This window comes from Numida meleagris, chromosome 16 (assembly GCF_002078875.1).
Source record: "Numida meleagris isolate 19003 breed g44 Domestic line chromosome 16, NumMel1.0, whole genome shotgun sequence".
In the NCBI taxonomy this organism is placed as follows: Eukaryota; Metazoa; Chordata; class Aves; order Galliformes; family Numididae; genus Numida; species Numida meleagris.
The window spans coordinates 163,886-182,634 of NC_034424.1; the positions used below are offsets into that span (position 1 = coordinate 163,886).

General features: G+C 59.6%; 1 protein-coding gene across 1 annotated transcript in view; it reads right to left on the reverse strand.

The window, feature by feature from the left end:
- Positions 179-18,749, reverse strand: part of ABCA2 (ATP binding cassette subfamily A member 2) — a 33,461-nt gene continuing 14,890 nt past the window's right edge. Inside the window, exons 18-50 of the mRNA XM_021414370.1 lie at positions 18,371-18,561; positions 17,853-18,003; positions 17,336-17,540; positions 16,560-16,724; positions 16,156-16,336; positions 15,718-15,930; positions 15,227-15,423; positions 14,707-14,889; positions 14,078-14,262; positions 13,629-13,749; positions 13,148-13,438; positions 11,754-11,972; positions 11,304-11,406; positions 10,604-10,929; positions 9,781-9,994; positions 9,525-9,630; positions 9,058-9,169; positions 8,597-8,657; positions 8,192-8,366; positions 7,996-8,111; positions 7,574-7,721; positions 7,125-7,248; positions 6,062-6,194; positions 5,752-5,869; positions 5,461-5,639; positions 5,119-5,260; positions 4,643-4,777; positions 4,255-4,358; positions 3,864-3,956; positions 3,511-3,613; positions 3,227-3,364; positions 2,823-3,029; positions 179-2,606 (exon numbers count right to left, since the gene is read on the reverse strand). Coding sequence (XP_021270045.1) covers positions 2,571-2,606; positions 2,823-3,029; positions 3,227-3,364; positions 3,511-3,613; positions 3,864-3,956; positions 4,255-4,358; positions 4,643-4,777; positions 5,119-5,260; positions 5,461-5,639; positions 5,752-5,869; positions 6,062-6,194; positions 7,125-7,248; positions 7,574-7,721; positions 7,996-8,111; positions 8,192-8,366; positions 8,597-8,657; positions 9,058-9,169; positions 9,525-9,630; positions 9,781-9,994; positions 10,604-10,929; positions 11,304-11,406; positions 11,754-11,972; positions 13,148-13,438; positions 13,629-13,749; positions 14,078-14,262; positions 14,707-14,889; positions 15,227-15,423; positions 15,718-15,930; positions 16,156-16,336; positions 16,560-16,724; positions 17,336-17,540; positions 17,853-18,003; positions 18,371-18,561 — 5,175 coding nt within the window. The 3' untranslated portion in view covers positions 179-2,570. The remainder of the gene's footprint in view (positions 2,607-2,822; positions 3,030-3,226; positions 3,365-3,510; positions 3,614-3,863; positions 3,957-4,254; positions 4,359-4,642; positions 4,778-5,118; positions 5,261-5,460; positions 5,640-5,751; positions 5,870-6,061; positions 6,195-7,124; positions 7,249-7,573; positions 7,722-7,995; positions 8,112-8,191; positions 8,367-8,596; positions 8,658-9,057; positions 9,170-9,524; positions 9,631-9,780; positions 9,995-10,603; positions 10,930-11,303; positions 11,407-11,753; positions 11,973-13,147; positions 13,439-13,628; positions 13,750-14,077; positions 14,263-14,706; positions 14,890-15,226; positions 15,424-15,717; positions 15,931-16,155; positions 16,337-16,559; positions 16,725-17,335; positions 17,541-17,852; positions 18,004-18,370; positions 18,562-18,749) is intronic.

The following is an 18,749-nucleotide window of genomic DNA, read 5'->3' on the forward strand; positions in this document are numbered from 1 at the left end:
CCCCGGGCGATGCGCCAGCGCCGTGGCCCTGCACCCCCCTCCCCGCCCAGGGCACTGTGAGCCGCTCCGCACCCCCCTCCCGGCCACTTCCACCCCTCTCCCGCAGCCCTGGCATTCCTGCCCTCTGCCCACCACTCACTACCCAGCCTCGCTGGCTCCAGTTATTTTTTATTTAAAACAATCATTATTTTCACATTTCATCTTTTTTTTTTTCCTTTTTTTTCCTTCTTTTTTTTTCTTTTGCTAGCAATGTACAGGCTCCTCCGGAGCATCCCCACCCACCGGGGTGCCCCAACGCTTGGGGCTGTGCATGGCACAGGAGCTGCTCCTGCGGCGGTGCGGGGGTAGGCGAGCTGGGAAGCGGGGCCAAACTCAAGAAAGCAAACAGTGTTAAGGCAGCGGGCACCCCGCCCTGGGCAACGTGCCGCTCCAGCCCCGCTGCCGTGGGGCACCTGTCTGCACGGCTCTCCCGCACCTGGAGCAGGGAGGGCACGCGGCCCCCAGGCTCTGCTGGGCCCTCTGCGAGGGGCACAACGGCTTTGCTGAGCACCCAGAGACAGCAGGATGGCACCCGGTGGGAGTGCTGGGGGAGGAGGGGGGTGTCTTCTTGCACGAGGAGCCCCAGAGGCACAGCGGCAGGGCAGCCGTGGGATGAGGACACAGCCCTGCAGCAGGATAGGGCACCGTGCCCACCGGTGGCTGGAGGGGGCTGAGCTGTCCTCCATCCCAGGTCACACCTGGAGGCCTGCAGGCAACACAGTCCCTCCTTTCCCCGGTGGCAAAGGGTGAACCTACACTTCGCTGCTCCCCCAGCGCCTGCCCTTGCCCACTGCACCACCCAGGGACCGGCCAGTTTCCAGTATGCCGTAAAAAATATATGGTCTGAAAAATCTGAAAATAGAGCTTATCTCCCCCCCAGTTTTTCCCCTATTGAAAATATTGTATATTGTATCACAATCTCTAGTAGGTGGCATACAGGCCTGGCAAGCCCCAGTGGGCCGTGGGCACAGCAGAGGGCAAGACAGCAACTGCTCGCACCCTGCATCCCCGTCCTTGAGCAGAGGCAGCAGCAATCCCATCCCATACCCCCGCGGCACTGCGCCCACCGCAGTGAGCCCGGAGTGGCAATGTCTCCCCACTGCATGCCGGGCAGAAGGCAGGCACAGGCAAGCACAGTGTGGGCAGCAGGGCATGGCCACCTCGGGGGGGTGGGAGCCCCAGGGTCCGGGGGGGTAGCCAGGTTAGCGGTACAGGCTCAGCAGTCACCCTTGCTTTGGGCATGGCTGTGGGCTGCTGAAAAGCTGCAGGCTGGGGGTGCTGGGCACAGCCTCCCGTGGGTGACGAGGTGGCAGGACCCTCTGCAGAAAGGAGGGGTGCTGCCGCCCTGAAGGTGCCTGCTCCAGCCCCAGGTGATGCAGCACATGAATGGGCACAGCACTGCTGCCAGCTGCCGTCCTTCCCTGCCCAACAGCTCGGGCACCACTGCCAGGCTGACCAGTGGCCAGGTGGGCTGCTGCCCTCATCCCTAGAGGTTGTTTCCAGGCTCAGAAGCCATCCTGGGTGTAGCAACCCCCTCTCAGTACCCCCAGTGAACCAACACTCCTACACTGGGCCACAGCCAGGGAGAACAGGATGGGTGACAGCAGAGTGGTGGCACAGCTGCAGCACTGCCTTCTGCTTGCTGCTTGGTGGAGGCAGCAGGGGCTAGCAGCAGGCAGGGGGGCAGGGTGGGGGGCTGGAGGATGTGGTTGGGGGCAGAGGGGAGAAACAGCTGGTGCCAGCATGTGAAATACCCTGTGAAATACCCCTCTGCCCCACCACGTGCCTCTTGGCGTGGGTACTGATGCCCTGCCCCAGAGATGGCACCGAGTGCCCCGAGCAAGCTGGGGAAGGCAGGGCAGAGTGGGCCCAGCATCAGCTCCAGGCAGGAGCAGCCTGGGGCAAGGCAGTGAGCTGGGGGCCCAGGGTGGTGAGGGCACAGCAAGGTCCTGGCAGCAGCACCAGCAGCAGCAATCAAATGAGGGTGAAGCACTGGAACTCTGGCCCCTGCCGTGCTGGGCCACTGAGCCCCTGCAATGCCGTGGCCAGTGCCAAGCCCAGCAAGTGATGGAAACAAGGAGAAAGCAGCAGTCCTTTCTCTGACCACATCCAGGGCCAGGCCTGGGCTGGGACGGAGCAGGGATATTCCCATGGCTGGAGGTCCCTGGAGTGGGTACAACGTGGCTGTCCGAAGGCACCACTCACTGGTGGCACCGGCATCATGTCCTTCTCTTCACAGTCTGTTTGTGGCACTTGCCAGCCCAGCAAGCTGGCAAGGATGGTAGCCCCACGTGTGGCATGGGGACATAGCCCTGGAGCTGAAGGGGACAAGACTGGCTGGGGCTGGTGTCTTGCAGGGTCCATCGGGGCTGGTGCTGCACCCGCCATGTCCTCCCCAGCAGCAGGGCAGGAAGAGGAAGCCGCCCGCATCCCCATTCCAGCTGCGTCCGCTTGACGGGGACAAAGGGAGGGGAAAGGCAAAAAGCGTTCGATGGTGTCACAGCTCAGGGACGTGGCTCCTCCTCTGCACCTCAGCACAGCGTGTCCGTGTTAAACGAGAGCTGAGCCTGGGGGCACATAGATGGCAAAGCTCGGGGGGCCTGCTCTGCCCAGGAGCTGGGGGGAGTCCCCAGAGCCTTCCTCCCCTGATAAGCACCTTCGAATCTGGCACCCACCCCACAGGCCTCGCTTCCCCAGGATGAGGGCCCAGGCGTGACGCCGGGGCCCCATGACAAGGAAAGAGCTGAGAGCGGGGACACTGAGATCAGGGGGCTGTCTCTCACCCTCTCCTCCTCGAAGCTGATGAGGCCTTCGTCATCTGTTTCCAGGTCCTCTTGCTCCTCCACTACCAGGGCCCGCAGCTCCGTGGGTGCAGCCCGTGGGCGCAGCAGGCTCAGCACGCGCTCCCAGGGGGACTGCAGGGTACAGCTGGGGCTCGTCTCTTGCTGCTCCAGGTTGTCGCTTTGCTTCTTGGCAAAATTCACGAACACCTGGCAGGAAAAAGGGGTGAGAGCCCTGCCCCAGGCTGCCCCTCGCCTGGCATCTCTGCCACTGTGACAGCCTCCACGTGCCCCCACGTTCCCAGCCCAGCACTTGCTCCTGCCCTGAAGGCTTCGGGCAGGCACATAGGCACTGCTACCCTCCCTTGGCGTGAGCACCCAACTGCTCGTGCCATCCCCAGCCTCACGTTGTCCAGCGTGGTCTGGCTGACGGAGTAGTCCTCAATGCCTAGCACATCCACCACCTGCTCCATCTTGCTGAAGATCTGTGCCAGTGAGATCTGGTCCGACTTGAGCTGGTACTGGGCTTTAGTGTGGTGCCGCTCCTGCAAAGGACATTGAGGTCATATTGGAGCACTCACTCCCCACATCCTCCTAGCTGAAGGGAGGATGAAGTCCCCTGGGGGATCAAGTCTGCTTCCACCATGGCATAGGCTGGCAGGAGAGAGCACTGCCACTGCTGGGACCTTACCTTGAGGATGGCCTCAGGGAAGTTGCGGTTGAAGAACCTCACCACCTCCTTCACGTTGAGGCTGGACTTTGTGCGCACTGTGATCATGTAGCCATCACCAAACCTGCAAAGGGATGGGGTCTCTGTGAGGCCCTACCACCCCACCTGCACCTCTGTGGGGAAAGACCAACCCCACAGACACCTGCTTACTGGGGATGTGGTGACTGCACCCACTGGGACTGCCTCCGTCCCCCTGCCCACCCTCCAAAGCACCTGCACAAAGAGCTGTAAGCTTGGGGTGGATGCCATGCTGTCACCCTGCCACATGGCAACTGACAGCTCCAGGCAGGTTGCTGGATGCTCCAGGCTCTTACCTGTTCTTCAGGTGCTGGATGCTGCCGAGACATTTCAGCCGCCCATTCACCATGATGGCCAGGCGGGTACAGAGCGCCTCGCATTCCTCCATGCTGGGGAGAGAGGGCAGGCCTGAGCCTGGAGACGTGCGGCATGGGCAGCCAGCGAGGAGCTGCAGGTTGCAGCACACGGGGAGCTGAGCTTCCCAGGCCTTCACCCCATGCACCGGGACCATCACCACCACCACAAGTGATGGGAGGCAGCAGTAGGGTGCCCCACACTCCCTCCACTCCTGTGCCCTTTGCTGTATGCCACTCCCCAGAGTCCGAAGAGCCCCTCTCCCCTCACCATTTGCCCACAGGGCATGAGTTGCCTGAAGCAACTGCAGGTGTAGCCTAAAGCCCCTCGGACCTGTGGGATGTGAGCACCACGGAGCGACCTGTCTTGATGACATCCAGGATGAGGTTCCAGAGGAAACGCCGTGCCTTGGGGTCCATCCCCGTTGTAGGCTCATCCTGTGGGACACATGGCACCCTCAGACAAGCCAATTCCTGGGTAAAACCCCACAACTCCTTTCCCATCGCATGGGCACAGCTCTGCCTCCCTGCCCCCCAGCTTGGAATGCTCGTGGCAAAGCCCATGGGGCAGGCAGCCCCTTCCCAGGGCACTGTTTCATCCAGGACAGCTGCACACTAGCCTGTGTCCACACTCAGGTGTATAGAACTGAGTGGGAGCATGGGCCTTATGGGGGTGGGATGAGGACCCTGTGGCACAGGGTGCCGGGAGGCCCGTGGCGCACCAGAAAGATGAAGGCTGGGTATCCAATCAGAGCAATGGCCGTGGACAGCTTCCTCTTGTTGCCTCCGCTATAGGTGCTGGCAGGCTTGTCAGCGTACTTGGTCAGTTCAAGCTTCTTCAGCGCCCACTTCACCACCTGGAAGGTACAGAGGGCTGTGGTCACCCTCCCGGGGCCCCAAGCACCCCTGGGCAAAGGATGTGAAAGAGCTGGCAGAGAGCAATGGGCAAATAGCCCCATGGCAGCCCATCAAACAGCTCTGAGTGGCACTGGGGCCTCCTAACACCTGTGCCCAGCCCTGGACACGCAGCAGGAGCTCTGCTGGGGCAGCACTACCCTGGGACAGCAGCAGGCAGAGTCATGAGGGGGGCTGCACCCACTTTGGTGCCCACCAGTAATGGCTGAGATGCTGCTCGCAGAGCAGCCTGTGGCACAGCACCCGCCCTCAGGCACTGGCAAATGCCCGACCAAAACCCTACCCGCTCCTCATCCTTCCAGGGGATGCCGCGCAGGCGCGTGTAGAGCTCCAGGTGCTCCTGGGCTGTCAGCTCATCAAAGAGCGCGTCAAACTGGGGGCAGTAGCCCAAGCTCTGCTGGACCTGCAGGAGCTCCTTCAGGATGCTGTGAGAAGGACAGAGGGGCCAAAGGGAGAAGGAATGCCAGGGTCACAGACAGCACACAGACAAGAGGGGTCCAGCAGGATGTGGGGCTGCACCACCGAGCCCCAGGGGCAGGCTTGTGCTGCTTTTTCATGGGAAGCTCCAAAGCAGTCCTCATCCAATCCACAAGAGGGTGGCCCCCGCCAGCCCACGCCCCCGCACCTGTGCCCGTTAACAAAGGCCTCTCCTCCTGTTGTGCTTTCATCCCCTGTCAGCATCTTAAAGGTGGTCGTCTTCCCCGCACCGTTGACGCCCAGCAGCCCGAAGCACTCCCCAGGCCGCACGCCCACGCACAGCCGGTCCACAGCCAGGATGCGCCCGATCTTGCGGGACTTGTACACCTAGCAGGGCAGGGCAGGGCAGGGCAGGGTGCTCAGCCTGGCACCTTAGCCCAGCCCGCATCCCTTGAATGCCTCACAGCACCTCTGTGCCATACCCCTAGGGTGGCTGTACCTTGGTGAGGTTCTCGATCTTCAGCATGTCGTTGTCAGCATCACCACGCAGGACGCGGTGCCGCTCGTTGGCCACATCGATGTCATCTTCAATGGGCTTGGTGGAGACTGGGAGCCGCCTGTGGAAGGGATCGAGGGGTGGGGTGGGGGGCAAGCCACCTTCCTGAACCCCCTGGGGGGCAGAGGCTGGGGACAGGTGGCAGGGGCAGCGGCGAGCTGAGGGTCATGCAGCAAAGCTTTGCCTGGTTGCAAAGGGCTAGGGAGGCTGCAGCCAGCAGGAGCGTGGCTCTGCACAGCCCTGCCACACTCACTGGGGCTTCCGGAAGAAGTTGTATTGGCACATGATGGTGATGAAGAAGCCGACGAAGCCTTCGATTGTCATGGCAACGAGCCCTCGCGTCACGATGTCCCATTCGAAGGGTGATTTCATTTTATCAAACTGCCCTGAGTGGGATGAAGAGCACAGAGCAGCTGGGAGCACCTTCTCGGGAGGACACATGCCCTCCTGCACAGCCGAACCCACAGCCCCTGTGTGACAGCACCAGGGGACAGGGCTGCCACCACAACAGACAAGAGGTAATGTGAGTGATGCCCCTGCCCAGAGGGTCAGAAGCAAAACAACCAGGTAGCAGCAGCTGCTATCTCACTGCCATGCTCGCTGTAAGACTTAAGCTGGGCTGATATGTGACGCTGCCCTGTTATGCATCCCCTCCCCTGCCACACTCCTGCAGCACCCCAGGCTGGCTGACATTGCTGGCACCACAGCTGGTTACAACAAGGCTTTCCATTCACAACACGCTTGTTATTGAAATCATCTTGCAACTCTTCGGCCTCAGTGGGGTGGATCAATCCAACTGAGAATGGTACTGGATGGATATATCAGATTCTGCACCTAAATGCCTCCCCTGATGCCAGCAGCACCAAAACTTTCTGAGGTCAACTTCAGTCTGCAATTAGCAAAAGGGTCATTTGGGTAGGGCAATACAGCTGTGCAAACAAGAGATTACATCTGGAACAAAGCAGCCCCTGCATTCCCATCTCTCAGATCACTGCACAGTGCCCACACCTTGGGCAGTGTGACAGCAGCAGAAATGCACTACTCTGCCAGGGCTCAAAACCTCTGCTCTCTGCAGGGCTGATATCTGGGATGGCCTGAGGAATCATGCTCAGCATTGCTGGCACCACAACATGCCTCTCAATGGGCTCTCAACTGTGTCTGTTCCTGGGCCCTTCTCATTCACATCCCCCAGCTCTTTGCTCCAGGATGCTCTAGGCCCCGGGAGAGCCCCGCAGGGTGGTCGGAGGGGATGTGCAGCACAGTGGTCTCCCCTGGCCCACCGTGGAGCAAGGGAGAGTGGGAGGAAGAGGCCATACCGATCTTGGCATAGTATTCATTGATGTATTCATTGTAGGCCATCTCCATCAAGCCATGGCCAAGGTTATAGTTAGGGAATACAAGGAAGCAGCTCTTCAGGTAGCTGTTCACCAGCTTCAAATCCTGTGGAGATGGACAGAGAGAATACAGCCATCAGAAACATCTGTGGGGACTGCGAGCATGTGGTAGGATCATGATGGCCACCAAGCTGCACCACAGCTGACCCCGCCGTGAGCAGTTTGCAGTAGAGACCTCCTGAGGTCCCATCCTGCCTGGGACCACCCTGCCAGCAAGCAGGCACCACCACAAGCTGCTGTGTGGGAGCCACAGGCTTTGTCACAGTGTCCTGGCTCTTTGCACTGTGCCAGGGGAATTTCCTCTCCCACCAAGTTGAGGCAGGCATCTCCTCCCTTCCTGGTGGCCCCAGCCAGAGCTGTGAAGCTCGTACCTTGTCATGCTCAAAGAGCTGCAGCAGGAACGTGGCAACGGTGGCTGTGATGCCAATGAAGAGGTTGATGACGATGAGGAAGACATAGGCAGAGCTGGGCACCTCAAACCAGAAGGAGGCAGGGTACATGATGGGGGTGATGGACCAGCTAGGGAGGCAAGCAGCAGGACTGCAAGTGAGCAGGGCAGGAGAGGCACCACAGCAACAACCAGTGAGCTCTGGAATCTCCCAGAGCCCATCTCCCAGCCCCATCCTCCCTGGGGTTGCCCTGCCCAGGGCTCCCAGCCCATGAACTACAGAAACTGCAGAACAGCCACACAGGCAGCCCCAGTGCTGGATCCTGGCGCAGCTACAGTGCAGATGGACGCACCAATGCACCACGACTCACCCCCTGCCTTGCTCACCCCATCTCAGCAACATACCCGTACAGCAGGAAGAGTGAGAGGACAGCAGGGAAGTTGGTGGGAGAGGTGTACGCTGGGAGGTCAAACACGAACAGAATAATGATACAGCACGTGGCCGGCACCAGGTAGTTCAGCTGGAGAGGACAGAAACTTTGGTGACTGCCTGCCTGCTCAGCCCAGGGGGCTCAACAGTGATGCCATGTGCCCTGCTCACCATATCCCACACGTAGTTGGCCAGCCAGTAGATGACAGGGTCGCAGCCACTCACAAACTGCAGATGTTTGGCCTTGGTGGCCTTTTCAGCCACCAGGAACACCACAAAGCTGGCTGGCACAAAGGACATGGCTACGATGATGAAGATGGCAATCACCACATCTGTGCCTTGCAGGCTGCATCAGGAGCAAGAAGAAGAGCAGAGACACCATCATCCTCAGCTGCCCACCCTTGTGTGGGACAGCCACTGTACACAGAACAGGGACTCCCGTGTCACAGCCTCCCAGTCCCTCCCCATGGCACATGCACAGCAGAACCCTCAGCTTTCCCCTGCAAACCACAGCAGGAAGCTCCTTCCCATTCTACATGATGGCCACCCTCCCTTGAACCAGTTCCCCACACGTACAGGTAATCCAGGGACAAGCTGGCACTGGTCTTGTTCATGGGATGGTTGGTGACTGTGATGCCTGCAGGAAAAAGAAACACCAGAGTGTGAAAGCTGGCCTGGGAGAGAAAATGTTGCCACAGCCCCAGCCTGCTTGGTCCTGGCTCTCAGTAGGATGAGCTTCCTTCCCTGCAGCACAGAAGGAATGCTGCACTTTGGGGCCGAGCCCTCCTTCTCACCAGCTGGCAGACAGCATCCTTCAGACAAGTCCACAAGCCCAGGACGCACTGCCCCAGCCAGACCGTGCCTAGCCCAGACCTCAAGCCACATATAACCACGGAGTGTGAGCCCCCTGCCCCAGCTGGGCATTAGCCCACTTGGTCCAAGGGGGATCACTGCACTTTAGATCAGGGCCTTGTTGGGCCATGCCCTCAAGCTGTTCCTGATGTACTTCTGTCCTTAAAACTCCCTAAGGCTCTCACCATAGGCAGCAGGGTTGCCTTTGCTCTTGGGCAAGTTGGCTCGCAGGATGGCGTTGTTGAGAGCGTTGAGGTAGGTGGGCATGCTGTGGTAGCCCTTGTTGTTGTAGAAGACCTGGGGGAGCAGAGAAGAGTGGTGGGAGGCAGCAGGCGCTCGGCAAGGCCAGATATGCAGGATGGGATAGGGTGGGGTGGGGTGGGATGGCCACAGGGTGCTCCTGTGTTCTTCACAGCTGTGAGGAAAGCAGGCCACTGCTGACCCAGAGGGTCTGAACCACTGTGGTGGGAGCACTGCAAAGTGCTCCACAGCGAAAGAGTTCTGCCAGACCCCATAGTGGAAAGCATGGCTATAGAGCAGTGGACGAGCAGGCCCTGCTGTGCAGGCATTGCTGCCTTCCTCCTCCCCATAAAGCTGAGGCTGCTGCCACCCACCCACCTCCTGGCTGCCTCAGGGCTCAGTGTGCTCCTACCTGGGCTGTTCTCCGGACGGCAATCTTGCGTACCATGGCAGGGGCTCTGGCCCCAAAGGAAGCTGGGATGGATTTCTGGACATTGCCAAAGGTGAGTGCTCCATACCTGTGGGACAAACACCTCCAAAGTGTGACTGCTGTCCTCTGTGCTCAGGAACGGGGTCACACTCGAATGCACCCCTGGCTTCTGTCAGTGCCCCCGAGGCCCCCACTCCCATGCCATGGTGTAGGGAGAGACCCCCAGACTCTCTCTTGCCTGTGCAGCCGGAAGCGGTCCGAGGTGTAGAGCAGGTACTCAGAGACATTGCGCCCAGTGATGTCTGCCAGGATGTCCCCCGTCACTACCTTCATCTGCGGGGGGTGGCCCCCCACGCCACTGGGGCAGGAGAAGCCAGTCCCCTGCATGGAGCACGTGCACTTGATGGGCTCGTGGATGATGCGGGGCAGAGAGGGGGCAGAGGTGACAGTCTCTGTAGGGTAGAGGAGGCAGCTCGCAGCCAGGCTCCCAGCAGCAGCAGCTGTGGGGCAACACAGCGCAGCCGAGACGAGAGAGGCACATGGAGAGATGCCCTGCAGGCTCAGCCAAGGGGTCCAGCCAGGCAGGGAGGGGTGCCTCTGCTCCTCTCACATTGGCTCCCACTGGCCAGAGCCCAGTTTTAAGAGTGGCCTTTTGTGCCCCAATGACAGAGGGACCAGGGGATGGACACAGAAAGAAACTTTGGAGCAGACAGGGTACAGAAATGGTTCAGAGACAGGGTGTGAAGTGTGTCTGGAATAAACAGTGCAACCATTTCACCGGCTGGGGACCAAGCACTGGGCCCAGCAGTCTCAGCCACAAGACTCTCAGTGGTGTCACCAGCCCTGTGAGCTCCATCAAGACTGCTGGAGCTGACAGGGAGCAGGGCTGCGGAGCCAGCACCAGCCCTGAGCCAGGAGTGTAGCCAAGCAACGCTCCGGCATGGCCAGGGTGAGCTGTACCTGACTGGCACTTGGAGCTGCTCCTGCGAGGAAGACACATTGCTCCACCTGGAGATGAATCCCCCGCCCAGACAGACCCATGCACCAGGTGCAGGTGATACCTTTAATGGTAGAGAAGGTTGTGGAGTTCCAGGCACGCAGCAGGTCCTCATCCATTGAGACAGGGTAATCAGAAGGTGCTGGGGATGGAGGTGGTGGCACGAAGTTGGAGAGCGGCAGGCCCTGGGTGAAGGAGTCAATGCACATAGCATCAAAGTACTTGGCTGCCAGCATCTTGGACTCGTTGCTGTTGAGGTTCAGGGTCTGCATGGGCTGGTCCAGTGTGTTGTTGAAAGCAGTCTTGAGCACACAGGTGGCTCCCACACCAGAGGGGAGGTGGAAGGTATTCACCAGCTGCTGGGGGCTAGCATCAGGAGACAGCCTAAGGCTGCAGGGAAAGGAGCACATTAGGAGGAACAAGAAACAGAAGATGGGGGACTTCCTACCTTGGCCATCTTTTTCTGGGCAAGTCCCTGAGGCCTCAGTATGTGCAGTGGCTGGAGGGGCACAGGCACCATGACTGTACAGCCCTGGGTACCCACTCAGCCCAGGCCTGGCAAGAGCCAAGCTGCTGCTCACTGTCAGCATCAGGGCTGGCATCCTCCCCGTAGGGGAGGACGGAGGACACTGTGCATGAGGACATCGTGTTGGCTCTGCTCGGAGCCCAAGCCAGCTCCAGCACCAGACCCACTGTGAAGTTCCCACCCCCACACCCCATGGAGGTCCTGGGGACAGGGTCAAGGTGCAGGATGCTGCTCTCACCGGTACTCACGCCGTTCCTCGTTGGCATAAGGAATGAAATTGCCCTTGGGCTGGGTGTAGTTGTGGTACTGTGATGGGGAGAGGATGAGGGGTGGCAGGTCACCTGCGGAGGTAAGGACAGGAATCTGCTTGTGGCCTCAGCACCACTGCCTTGTGGCCCCACTCTCACAAGCCTGCTGGCTGAGCACCCACAGGCCTTGGCTTTGTCCCCTCTACCTCCCCCAGCATCACTGCTGGCCACACTGGGCAGGTAGGAGGGGGCAGGTCAGTGAGACCCAGCTGGCATGGGGACACTGCGGTGAGACGTGTGCTCTCCCTCCAAGCTGCTGCCAAGGCAGGGGAGGGTGAACACCAGCCCGGTGCCAGAGCACGAGCCTCGGCCCTGGAAAGTGAATGTGACAAACACCCCCATGTCCTCCCAAACCCACAGGGATGAGGGCTCACAGGTACCTATTTCGGGCACGGAGAGTGCCACAGTCATGGCCACGCAGACAAAGAAGGCAGGCAGGAGGATCTGAGAGAAGAGGGCCTTGGTGTTGCGCTTGGCACAGTGGAAGCGTTTGACAATCAGTCCGTGGAACTGGCGCAGCTTCAGCCATGAGCCCTCCAGCTTGAAGCTCCCCTGCCCAGCCAGGTCATGGTCCTCTGCCTCCACATCAGCCTCTTGGTCTGTAGTGAGGGGACAGCAAAGAGGAGCGTGTGAGCCCAGGGGTCCCACACCCGCCCTGGCTGGCAGCTTCCCTGGCACTGAACTGGGCGCAGCCAACCTGACAGGCCACTGAGCCATGGCACGACCACAGCATGAAGCAAGATGGCTGGCTGGTGGGTTTCTCTTAGCCCCAAATGGGAAACTGTGATGATAGTTCTTAAAAAACAAAAGTGGTACTTTTTGGCAGAACCCCTCCATCTTCCCATCGGCTGCAGCCAGCCCAGAGTGGTTAGCGCTGATCAGGAAGAGTGGGAACAGGTCATGGGTGTAGGGACTCAGTGAGGCAGTGAGCACGGTGCTGGTACCTGGGGAGCCCAGCTGCAGTGCCACACTGCTGCTGCTCTGCCTGCCGCTGACCCAAATTCAGCAATGCTCAGAGCAATCTGCAGCCCTGGTAGGGGAAGGAGAGTGTCACAGCAATAAATTAATCATGACAAGAACTGGTGGGATAACCCAGAAAAGGATCTGTAAATAAAACAATTGCCTTTGGGCTTCTGTCTGCACACTCTGTGCTTGTGCAATTTGAGCATCCAGGCAGGGATGGCCCTGAATCTGCGCCAGGGGCTGGAGGGCAAAGCTGCTGTCTGGAGGATGACTCCACACTGGAGGGACAAGAGGAGAAACTCCGCAGCTCAGCCATGGGGTCAGCACGCCCTGTGCCGCACAGTGCCGCCCCCACAGCGGCCGCTAGTGCAAGCAGTGTGTTAGTGAGTGAGTATGCAGGTCAGCGCTCACAGGATTTGAGAGAGACAAAGGGAAGGCCTAATACCGGCATGCTTCCACCTGCCCGTGAGCCTGCCAGCTCTGTGCCTCAGCACAGGACCCATCAGCTCAGGGGTACAAACTCAGGAAGCATCAGTCTCCAGCCATCCCTCCCGGTCCTGTCCCTGGGCTGCAGGGTCTGCACCTCCCCTTCTCTCTCTCTGCACAGGCTCCCTGGACACATCGTCTGTTGGAACACGAGCTCAGCCCCACAGGGCTCAGCTGAGCCAGCACGGCCTCAATCTCCAGTGCACCAGGCACCAAGTCCTCTGGAGAGCCAGCTCCACTCCTGCCTCGGAGCAGCCATCCTCCCTGTCCCAGAGCACCTCCATTACAGTGCACAAGCAGCACACCGCTGTGCGGTACTACGAACCTTGCAGACTGATGTTATCAGGGTCCTGATGATTGTCAAACAACGGAGAGTAATCCCCAAAGAACTCGGAATAAGCCCCACCTTCGTCACCCCGTACAGAGCCCACCGAGGAGGCCGAGCGCAGGGATGCCTGCGACTGTGCTAGCTTGGAGCAGGTCACCAGGTTGCTGAGCTCCCCCTCGCGCTTCTCAGGCATGTCCACCTCGGCCAGGGGCTCCCTGTTGGTCTCTGGCTTTGGGCCCAGCTCAGGGACAGGTGGCTGCAGGGCATCCTTCTTAGATTCCTTCATGTCTGGAAAAAAAAGGGGAGCTGCTGCCGACCATGGCAGCCTTTGCTGTGCCTCACCCAGCAGGGCACAGATCTGCTTCACAAACAGCAGACTGCCCTCAGCTGGGGCAGCCCACATGAAGGCACACAGTGCCTTCAGCGCATCCCCCATGTCCCCATGCCAGGAGCACCACAAGCTCCCCACGGGCCGTACCCGCATCGCTGTTCTCCAGAGACTGGTCCTCCTCAGATACCTTCAGGAAGACCTCCTCAAGCGTGGTGTCCATCAGCCCAAAACTGGTGAGGTCCAGATCCTCCAGGCTCTGCTCCAAGTGCTGTCGAAGGGAAAATGCTGCCTGAAGAGGGCAGGAGGTTCCAGCACTGCCGCAACACAGGGCGAACCCTGTCACTCTCCCTGCAAGTGCCAATGCCAGGCGGGATCCCTGCCCCACACCAGCTGCTGCTGGCATGCTCTTTGACAGAGCTGGAACAGACCCAATGCTGTGTCCTGCCCCTCAGGGGCCCACATACATGTGCTCACGTGCACATGTTCCCCATGTCTCATGGGGTGCTGTGCCCACTGGGCTCATCCCACCCCTCAACAGTGACCCCATCCTTGTGCTGCCACAAGGTGGGTGGTGAGGCCGTGGGTGGCTCAGGTACCTGGAAGAGCCTCTCGAAGCAGCCCTTCTTGACGGCCTCGCTGGGCAGGATGTAGGAGAGCTCAGTGTTGGTGTCCGAGATGAGGAGGCAGGAGGCCACGTATTTCTTGATGAACTGGGAGACGCGGGGCTCAGAGCAGGGGCTGACGGAGGAGTGGCCTGGGGGACTGTGGGGCTGGCCTGGCTCTGCGGCAGAGGGGCAGCACCGGTCACTCCTCATCTGGCCTTCTACCAGGACCCGTCCTCCCTGTCCATGCTACCCCCGGTACCTTGGGGGATCCTTCTGCACTGATCACATGATGCTGGTGGCTTTCTGTCTGGCCTGGCTGTGCCATTTGGCCCTGAGCCCCACAGGGCACCACTGCCCATGTCGGGCATCAGCAGGCAGCCCCTAGTCTGGACCAGGACCAGCACCGTGCAGGGTCTAACTGGGGACCCAGAGGGAGAAACCAAAGCTGGGCAGTGCCACCTCCTGCATCACTGCCCTGTCCCACTGTGCCCTCCATGTGGCCTATGGAGACTTGGGGTGGGAGCATTTGGGTTTTGACCTCTTGCTCCTTTCCTGGGCACAAAAAGGGCTGGTCCCATCTACTGATGCTCCAAAACCTAGGTCCTGCTGGGCCCACAGACCTGTACTGTTCCTGGTGTCCGACTGCCTCTTTACCACCGTCAGCTTGTAGCCATCGCCATAGGTGCTCTTGAGGAAGAGTGGGGAGCCGCAGCACTTGAGCTTGCCATGGGAGATGATGGCAATGCGGTCGCCCAGCAGGTCAGCCTCATCCATGTGATGGGTGGACAGCAGGATGGTCCTCCCTGCGGCACAAAGCATTAGGAAAAGGCATGGGTTGTGCCAGGGCTGCTGTAGCCTCTGCCTGCCCTACCAGGCACTGTTTTGGCAGGGAGATGTGGGGAAGGAGGGCATGGAGCTGGCTGTTCACCCAAGGGTCTCACAGGGACCCTGGGTCAGGTGCAGAGGGGTATGACCACCACATGGAGACAGATGCAGGCAGAGGCCACGCCACAGCTTGGGTGGTGAGCCAGGAGAGGCACATCTGATCCCTCTTAGGAGGACAGTGAGGGGTTTTTCCTCCACTCTTAAGCCTAGTCTCAGTTTTCTGCCCCATGCCTGGCACTTCCCTTCCCCACTCACCTGGCTTGTACTTGAGGATGAGGTCCCAGATGGCTCTGCGTGCATACGGGTCAACTCCAGCCGTGGGCTCATCCAGGATCACAGCCCGTGACCCACCCACAAAGGCAATGGCCACTGACAGCTTTCTCTTCATGCCCCCTGAGAGGGTCTGCACTAGGGAATGGCGTTTGTTGGAGAGCTCCAGGTCCTCGATCATCCTGGGGACAGGGACAGAAGCAGCGGGCTGCTGGGGCCAGCCTGTGCCTGCAGGGAGCGCATCACCTCCCTTCCCCAATTAGTACCTGTGGCTCTTGCCAGTCAGGACTGCAAAGTTACAGCCAGGCTACGAAAGGAACTTATGGCAGGCCAGTACCCCAAGTTTCCAAAAACACTTGTTGGAGCTGCATTTGGGGTGATCCCTCCTCCCAGACAACCCCCCACAGCACAGCCAGCGGAGTGGGACCAGCTTCCGCAAAAGGCAGATGTGAGCAAAAGGAGTTGGGGGTGCCTACTTGTCCATCTCCTTGCGGATCTCCTCCTCTGCCATGCTCTTGAGCTGCGAGTAGAACCAGAGGTGTTCTTCCACCGTCAGTCTGTCGAAGAGCACGTTGTGCTGGGGACACATGCCTAAGTTTTTCCGGATCTCATCCATCTCTGTCCGGATATCATGACCATAGATGGTAGCGGAGCCCGAGGTTGGTGGGAATAAGCCAGTCAGGATGGACCTAAATGGACGGAGAAAGGAACGCACTGAGGGACCTTGTGTGCCTTCCTCTGTCTCCAATCCCAAACACCACTTCCCAGAGTATCTTCCCCTTCTGTGCCAGTGTCATATTCACACTACCTCCCTCTGGGCACAGCACCAGCCATGGAGCCCAGCAAGGATGGCCACACGGCACCTTCCCAACTCATCACTGACCAGAAGGACACGGCCCATGGTTGGAACTCACATGGTAGTTGTTTTGCCTGCACCGTTGTGCCCCAGGAAGGACACCACCTGGTTCTCATAGAGGTTGAGGCTCAGCTTGTTCAGTGCCAGCTTCTTGTCGGTCTTGTAGACCTTGGTGAGCTTGTCAATGCAGACAACCAAGGGGAGGTGGGTTGGCTCCTCCTCGATGCCCCGCATCTCCTCTGTCATGAAAGTGGGGCAGTGAGGAGTCAGAGCTGCACAGTGCACAAGGTTCCTGGGGGCGAATCTCCCCAGCTCCATCCTGGAGTGGCTGTGCCGGCTCCTGGCCCTTCCCCTCCCTGCTCCAAGCTGCAGGCAGCAGCCCCCAGGCAGGCAGCACAGGCTGCATGCCCACAGCAGGGGCCAAGCCCCGGAGCCCAGCCACCACCCCCCCTGCCAGCTCACCCAGCCTCCTGCTCTCCATGGCACAGGCCTGATCCTCCTCCATGATGCTGAGGCGCGTGGTGCGGGACCAGGGCCATGTCCACTCCCAGGTCTCCACTCGCCCGTTGCCCAGCCAGTAGGACTTCTGGAAGGGGAAGTACCAGGGCCGCGGCAGGCCGAACATGCCTGCAAGCACAACCCCGTGCAGTCAGGGCCACCCCTGCAGCAAGCTGGCCAAGGGATGGGGCAGAACTGGGTACAGGCGCAGGGGTGAGTAGGGACGTCTACCTGGCTCAGGAACAGCACAGTGGGATAGTCTGCCAGTGCTCAGGGAAATGCTGCTGGGCTGTGCAGCGACACAAAGCAAAACTGGGCCTGGCTCATGCTTAGTTTTACTAGAAAACCAGAGCAGCTAGGACTCCTTCTCAAACAGGCAATGAGAGGGAGTAATGCTCCAACTGTGTATGCCACATTTTGCTCCAGCTGGACAGTAAACTGAGACACACAGAAACACAAACTATCCTGAGTTGGAAGGGACCCAAAAGGACCATCAAGTCCAACTCCTGCTTGTGCTCAGGACCACCCAAAACATGACTGAAGACTTCACAGCAAGCTGTCAGGGACAGGGGAGTCCCCAGTGGGTGAGGGCATGCATGCAGGTGTCCCCAGGAGGACACATGCAGGGGACCACAGAGGCACATTGTGCTGAATCTGGTTGCATCAGGGCTGAGCACAGACAGGAAACAACAGCATCCCTAGTGAGGAGGTGCTCCAATACTGCCCCTGCCCACACGTACCTGGGTGCACGGCCTCAATGTACCATGTGAGCACCCCATACACCACGGCATCAATGATCAGCATCATCATGGACAGCAGGAGGTTGAAGTCATCTCCTTCCACAGGCGACTGGCTGAATGTGTGCCACTGGATGCCCACACCAGCCACCTCATATAGTGCAAAGTACTTGGAGCCCAGCCCAAATGCCGTGGTGGACATGAGAGACTGCAGGGAGGAGGAAAGGGGACATCAGCAGGAGCCACATGCCAGCTCTGGGGTAAATTCCCATCTGGCTCTGCCCCACCCAGACCCATCGAGATGCCTCACACCCTGAGAGGCACCAGACCTTCTGGAGTCACCTCCAAAGTCCCATGGAGAGCCAATTCACATGGGCACAGATTTGCCTAGGGCTTGGGGGCCTGTGTATGAGAAGCGGGGTATCCACAACTTGGTGGTAGCTGTCACCTATGCAGGGGACATAGGATGCCCAAGGCAAACCCTGGGTCAGGCACCTCGGGGCAGCTGCAGCCAACTCACCGCAATGCACTTCTCAAATGCTGTGATCTTGTCATGAGCCACCTCCTCCCGGATGGCCACATACATGTACGGCACGTAGCTGAGGAAATAGATGATGCCGCCGCAGGCAGAAGCCAGCTTGGCCTTGGAGTAGAGCACTGACACCAGGAAGCTGCAGAGAGGACAGTGTCACCTCGCCAGCCCCACTGCAAGGCAGAAGTGACCCTGCAACCCAGAGGAGCTGGTGGGACCCAGCACCACCCTCCAACCGGGAATGAGAGGGTCAAGCTGCCCCTGTCAAGGATTGAGGAACCCTCCAGCACCCAACCTGGGATCCTGCCCCACCAGGGTATTCCCCACACTGATTTTGTTGGTGTTGAGGTGATAAGGCACCCCTCAAATTGCCTGGATGGGGCATCCCTCCACCACCCCTTATCACAGGGCTCCCACCACCCTCACTCCATGGCACAAGGACACTCTGCCAGGGACCTGGCACTGATGGCAGCCCCTGCCCCTGTGGAGGGAGTCTGGCAGCTCACCAGAACATGATGGTGGCCACAGCATAGATGGCGAGAAAGAGCCAAATGATGAGGACGTCGCTGTGCATCAGGACCTTGCCATACTTCAGGATGGCAGTGAGTGCTGTGACTGAGATGGAGAGCTGGACAAAGCCAGTGATGAACCACGCCACCCAATGCACCGCATTGTTCAAGCCCATCATCTTCATCACCTGCAAGGCCGGCACTGCTTAGTGAGGCTGTCCCCTATCCCACACATCCCCCAGCCCTTCACTCACTGGGGCTACGAGAGCTAAGGGCAGCACTGAGGAGCCAGGGAGGCTGCAGGGAGCAGCCAGACCACAGCACCCCGTGCCTGGCTGCCTACAGTCTTCATTCTCTGCAGCACTGACTAGGGCTT